Raw genomic sequence first — 6,510 nt, 5'->3', positions numbered from 1 at the left:
CGCTCTTCCCCTGCGCCTGAGCCCATCCGTGCTGGCAGCCCCTGCCATGTTGGGGAGCCGGGGGGACAAGGGGAGGAGGGGGGAATGGTCCTCCGTACCGCACGCATCGGGCAGCACTTAGCCTTGATGTCTTTCAGGTGCATTTATTTAACCAGACGGAGCAAGCTGCAGCAGTACAAGTCAGCAGACTTGTAGTGAAGTAGTCGACCCGCTGTCTGCGGGAGTGCAGTTTTGTAGCTTACCTGGGATGCTCCCTCAGCTCTGTTTCTGGTGTCTAGCAGGCATGGCTGATGGGGGAGAAGCTGGGATCCCCTCAGGAGGCTTGTGGCTCCACTGGGCTCCTTGTTAGAGTAGCGACAAGGGTTTTGGGGGGAATTTTTTTTCCCCCTATCGCTGATGGGTTAGCAGTGAGTAGCCAGGCCAGGCTGGGAACTCGGCCCTTGTGCAGCAGCCTGGTGGGGAGCAGCGGCTGCAGCCTCTCTTGGTTGGGGGCTTGGTGCAGAGATTGCTCACCCTTTTCATAGAATCATAGAATCATAGAATCATTAAAGGTTGGAAGAGACCTCCAAGATCATCGAGTCCAACCATCAACCCAACACCACCATGCCCACTAAACCATGTCCCTAAGCGCCTTCCCTGCCCTGTCAGGAGTACAATCGCAGTGGGCAGGCAGATGACGTTGGCCACGCTTACCCCCCTTTTCCTGCACACCGATAATGATCCTCATTCCCGCCTAGCCAAAAGCCATCAAGAGGCTGTGTGTGGGCAGCCCTCCTGGCCAAGCCGGCACAGGGTCAGGAGGGGCTCTGTTCTGGAGAGACACTGAGGCACAGGGACACTGCTGGGAATGGCCTTTCGGCAAGGCTCCTTCAGGGCACGATGCTCAGTGAAGGGAGCTCCTGGGGTGGGGGGGTTAGGGGAGGTGCCCTTTTTGCTGGTGCAGCCGTGCTGGGAAGCTGGAGGAGGCGACCTGAGCGCATTGCAGCCACCCGGGACGTGGGGACCTGGGGAACACTGCCGCGCTTTTGGTTTTTCAGCTTTTGTGGGTTTTGCACCAACCCTTTGTGTCCAGTTTACAGTTTTGGCAAGACGGCTCCCGGCATGGACATCAGCCCCAGTGCTTCCTGGGGAGCAGATGGGACATGGTCTGTGCCCTGGCTGCCACAAAGCCCGGCTCCTATTTGGCCAAGAACACCACCCAGGGAAGGCCGGTGCCTTCTGGGCATTTAATTTTCCCTGTGATGCCAGCCACGAAGAATAACACTCACCCAGCTCACTCGACAAGAGAAAGTGGGGACTTCTCCCTGCTGGCCCCAGCAGCATCCTCTCCTTACACTCCTGCTCGGCCGCCCCCCAGCCCCTGCCTCTTGTCCCCCCAGCCCCATTTTGGCCAGAGGAGAGCAGATGAGCACCCATGCCAGTCCCACCAGCCCTGCCGTGGGGTAGCCCCCATCTTGGCCGGGATCCCAGAGAGCGGGTGGCCGCTCTTGCAGTGCCATTACCCGGACGGTGCGGCCGGAGCAGGGATCGCCGGGGCGGTGTGGGAGCAGGCAGGAGGTGATGCTGTCACCTTTCCGTGCCTCTTCCTGACTTTGTAATCCCGGGGACCTTTGTGTGGATCCCATTTTTATCTGTGTTTTCTCCCTCTCTGTCTTTCTCTCCTTCTCTCTCGCTTTCTTCTCTCCCCCTCCCGTCAGTATGTGGGCTGATCACTGCTCAAACTTTTAATTCAGATGGTAATTGGAATAATAATATGGGCAGAATCCTTCTGGCTCCGTTGCTGCAGCTGGCTTCAGGGAGCTATGAATAGCTCTGAGTCACACACTGAGATGGTTTAACTTCAAATCATTTTGTTTTGTTTTCATATTACCCATCCCCAGGCTCCAGGGCTTCACAAGGGGAGAAAAAAATCCCCCCCTCTCACTCCACCCCAAAATATAAACCGGGCAGAGGCACGTTAATAAAATCCTCTTTTGGAGAGAGAAACTGGTCAGCAGATCGTGCCTTGCGGGGCAGATGGGGACTGTTGGCACTTACTTGATCTATTTATAATTATTGAACGAAAAGGCAGAAGTGTGTATATAAAAATGGTATAGAGTTGATTACAGCTTCCTCCCCTCACCTTCCATATGTCACTTGCCTTTTTAATATGGTAAAACTCTCCCGCACGGTGACTGTGCCTTCGCGTGTGCTCGTACAGCGCCTAGCACCCAGCCCTGCCGGCACAGAGGAGCGAGAGCTCAGCCACTGCCTCTTGTGGCAAGACAGCCCCACGGCATCGAGCTGCCCTACGAGCCCCGGCATGAACCTCGGGAATATTTGTGAGGAAGAGGAGAAGAGATGGAATTACAAAGAGGATGGAGAGGACAAACCAAATGCCGCGAGTCTGCGAGGCTCTGCAAAAAGCCAAAGGGGTCTCCTCTCTGCTGCGGGTGTTTCCACCCTGACTCCCCAAGAGGCGAGAAGACGTCTGCCGTGTTGTCACCGTGCCCGAGCCGGCAGGATGGGTCTGTGGATGCTGATCTCAAAACCAGACCATGCTACACAGCCGGTAAAAGGAATAAAGGCACGAGGCGCAGCACAACCAGCGGCTGCGGTATTGACCACAGACAGGAGGAAAGCATTTGCCAGACGACTCCAGATAAAGCAAAGACTAAGAGTGTAAAAATACCCTGGGATTTTTCCATCGTTGTCGTTCACGGTGTACGTCCCAGAGCACCAGATACGGTTGTTATAAAAAGAGAAGTGGGGGAGTGCTTCAGCATGGACTTTTCTGTTCTGTTTCATGAGACTCTTCCACCACAAATATAAGGAAGGATTGACAAATATGATCTGCTCTGGCAGGGGCTGGAGAAAGCCTGGGATGTGCGAGGTGATGCACCGTGGACTGGGATGGAGCAATGGAGGCATTGCATCAGCACCACACGCCCTGATGTTATTATTAGCGCGCAGATCCCTTGGAAAGCGATGGCAGCAGCCTGGCCCCATGCGTCTGCTCGGGGTCAGAGCAGCGCCGGGGTGGCAGCGTGGGCTGGTACAATGGCTTGTGCCACCGGAGTGTGGTGTCACCCGGGAAGGTGGGGATGACTGCAGCATGGCGGCGGTGTCCCTGGCATTGCTCAATCTAGGGCGCAGGAGGGGGAAAGTGGTTGGGAAGGAGGGAAAGGCAGCCCAGGCTGCAGGGCTGGAGGGGGCTATTGGCCCCTGGAGACCCACCTGGCTGACAGCTTCAACGCTGCAAGACAGGGGCTGCGATGCCCACGCTGCAGCGGCTTCCTAAAGCACTGGGGGGCTTCCTCAGGCCATGAAATATGTGGGTGTTCATGTATGCTGGGGACAGGAGGGATGAAGAGGCATCTTTCAGGACTGCAGTCTCCTGCCTAGCATCTCCCAGGGTGCCCCATGCTGCACCCACTGGTGGGGTTTCATCCCACTCCCCAGGAGTCACCACTGACTCCCCAGCTTCCTCGGTGCACATGTGGATCCCAGGAGGCAGAGCAAACTCCAAGAAAGGTCCTTGGGCATGCTCCGGGATTTGCACCTCTGTCCTCGGCCAGGCTTTCCTCCCCCTGGTCTGTGCAATAGTCAGCTGCCTGTTCAGGATGGGAATGGTGTCCCCTTTTGCTGGAGGCATCTCTGAGCCTTCCCTCTTCATCCCATTTGTGTTTCAGGTTTTCAAGGAGCAACAGGACCCTTTCACAGCCATTTGAATGGAGTTTGCATAGGGTTCGGGCTCCTGGTATGGCCCCTGGCCTTGCCGAGCTCGCGGCACCCATTTTGCAGGCAGGGATGTCAGCCGTGGCCCTGGGCCACCAGCTGCTGAGGAGGGAGGGTGGCTACATCACCTCCCGGCATGGCATCTCCGGGGGGCTAACGTGAACACCAGCCCAATGTGATGGCAGTCCCCAGCCCAGGGCTTCTCGCCTGCCTGTCTGTCTTTCCCATGGCGGCACCGCGCACTGTGGGGGTGTGTTGGGGTGGAAGTGGTAAGTGGGTTTATTTTCGTTTGTCTCCTGGCTCATGCTGCTCCGAGTTTGTGGTACCCGGTATTACTAACGCTTCCCTGCGCCAGCTGGCAGCCGGGGATGAATCAGATCGGCAGCACCATAGCGTGGACCCCTCGCCGGGCGGCCAGCTTGGGGCGATGCCTCTGGCCAAAGCGCTGGTGATGTCTCCTGCCTCTGCCCGGGGTGAGCTTTGGCACCAAAACGCCAGTGGCTTGATCTCGCTGCCCGAGATCTCTTGGTCTCATCTCCCCCAGCTGCAGCTAACCTGCGGTAGCCTGCGGGGCAGGGTTGTCCCCTCTGCCCCATGCTGCCTGCCTGGGGCTGGCCGGTCCCTGTCCCTAATGCACGCCACAGGCCTCAGGTGGCTTCATGAGCTCCTCTCTGCCCACTGGCAGCACCCCTGAGCTGGGGTCGGCTCTGTGGCCATGGGGACCCTGCTCAACCCCCTGCTGCCAAAAAAGCACTTTTGCAGTTGATCAGTTCCTCTCCCTTCTGGGCATGACCTCACAGCAGGAAGTGAAGTCACACGATGACATCACAGACCTTGGTGATTCCTGTTCTCCCCATAGCAAAGACACAGAGATGCCTGGTCCTCCCCTCCACTCCCTCCCGAACACCCTGGTGATCTAAATGGAGGGATTTCAGTGACTGCCTCTTCCCCCACGAGCGTCGCTGAGACTGCAGAAGTTGGCACACTGCTTGTCAGTGTCACCTGCCTGCGTGACCCAGGCTCCAGGAGGATAATTTGGATCCTCCTGCTTGCTGCAGCCCAAAGCATCCTGAAAAATGTCATGGCTGCTTGGCATCTCTGGGATAATGGAGAGGGTCTGCCCAGAATCTCAAGGCTTGGAAGATGATGATGATGATGATGACAACGACGACGAATTCAGCTACCCCTGCCACTCCACACGTACTCCACCCCAGTGCAAGAGCCATGACAGCTCGGGTGACAGTCAGGTGGAGGATCTGGGGGAACCCATCCCATTTTCCCTAAATCCCAGGCACTCTTACACGGTGAAAGCCGAAGGAGTGAAAAATAGAATATATGCCAAGACGTTGGCCAAGCATGCACTGGAGCTTGAGGAGGAAGCTCAGGAGTTTCAGGAAGCATTTTACAAAGACACAGAAATGCGTGGCAGCTTGTCTGAAGATGAGGACCGCAGCTGGACCAGGACCTATCGCCTTCCTGTGCATCAAAGGTTGCATGTCTCCCGAGCTGCCAGTACAGCACCGTGCAGCCCCTATGACTCTTTCCAGTCTAGCGCGGACAAGCACTTGGGGATGGACGCGTTTGCCCCATGGGCCCACACCAGTGACCCTTATCTGGGATACCCAGAGTGCACCAGGGGAGCAGAGCCCCACATGCTGCACGAGGAGGCCATAGGGGACAGGGAGTTCCCGTCCCTGCAGCTGACCTACGATGTGCTCAGGGAGGAGAACGCCATGCTCAGGAGGGTGGTCAGGAGCATGCAGAGTTCCTGGGAGAGCCAGGCGTGCACGGTGCGGAGGCTGGAGAGGCAGCTGAAGGCCAGCCTGGCCAAAGAGAAGAGGGAAGCCCAAGAGCTACAGTCCTTTGTCCAGCGGACTGAGTGGAGTCTCCAGCTAATGACCCAGCGGGCTCTGGAGGCAGAAAGCAATGTGGAGAAGCTGAAGCAGGAGATCTTTATTCTCCAGGGAGAGCTGGAGAGCTCCAAGGTGGAGAACGAAAACCTGAAAGCGGGCCAAACAACTGACCTGGGGGCAGTGAAGCACAACATAGACTTTGCCTTGCAGAACCTCCACAAGATAATAACGAGTGCAAACTGGTCCATCAGACAGCTCACCTCTGGAGCAGAGTCGCTGCATTTTGTTGCTGAGGTCCTTAAATCTACCGGCAAAATTTCTGAAGTTGAAGCAGAAAAAGAGCTATGAACTCAATTCTGTGTGGGTCCTACGGATAAGTGTATGAATTGAGACCACGGGTCTCCCACTACAGCCTATACTAAAACCATTTGCTCTCACATGCTCAAATGTGTGTGTTCAGATTTGTAGCCTTTATTCTTCATGGAAATACTTTTCTTGTGATTAAGTACAAATTGCAGGTAGTGATGTAGTTTTAGCTGCTGACGCTCTGTTCTGGCACTGCAGAGCCAGCAGCAAACGTTTCCCAGGCTCTGAGCTCCAACGTCCAGCCGTGGTGGGCTCTGTGCAAGAGGTCATGCCACAGCTCCGGCTGACTTGAGCTCCTATGTGGGAGCCAGGGAGGAAGCACAGCAGCACGGGATGCAGCGTTCTTAAACAGTGTGCCCATCCCTTCCCATAGCTGTACCAGCCAGAACTGGAGATGAGCGCAGCCTGCACAGGTACCTGCATTTCATCTCCTTCCTTTGCCCATTCTCGGTGAGGTGGGGAAGGTTAGGAGCAGAGATCCAGGTGCTGCTGCACATAATTTCAGTGGGCAGAAGCTCTTTAGGTCCTCCTTCCTCTTATTTTGGAGGTGGCCACCACCTGGGCCAGAAATCCG

The 6,510-nt window shown here is 56.3% G+C and overlaps 1 protein-coding gene across 1 annotated transcript; it reads left to right on the top strand.

Annotated features, from left to right (window-relative positions):
* The first annotated feature begins 4,823 nt into the window (after positions 1-4,823).
* Positions 4,824-5,918, top strand: LOC103924191 (serologically defined colon cancer antigen 3 homolog). Its single transcript, XM_009332672.1, has 2 exons — positions 4,824-4,964; positions 5,265-5,918. Exons 1-2 carry the CDS (start codon positions 4,824-4,826, stop codon positions 5,916-5,918), a joined length of 795 nt encoding a protein of 264 aa, XP_009330947.1.
* Positions 5,919-6,510: the final 592 nt, after the last annotated feature.

The sequence above is a fragment of the Pygoscelis adeliae genome, unplaced genomic scaffold, assembly GCF_000699105.1.
Source record: "Pygoscelis adeliae isolate BGI_AS28 unplaced genomic scaffold, ASM69910v1 Scaffold399, whole genome shotgun sequence".
NCBI lineage: Eukaryota > Metazoa > Chordata > Aves > Sphenisciformes > Spheniscidae > Pygoscelis > Pygoscelis adeliae.
Note: the sequence above shows the minus strand (reverse complement) of the source record. Positions and strands in the feature narration are given on the sequence as shown.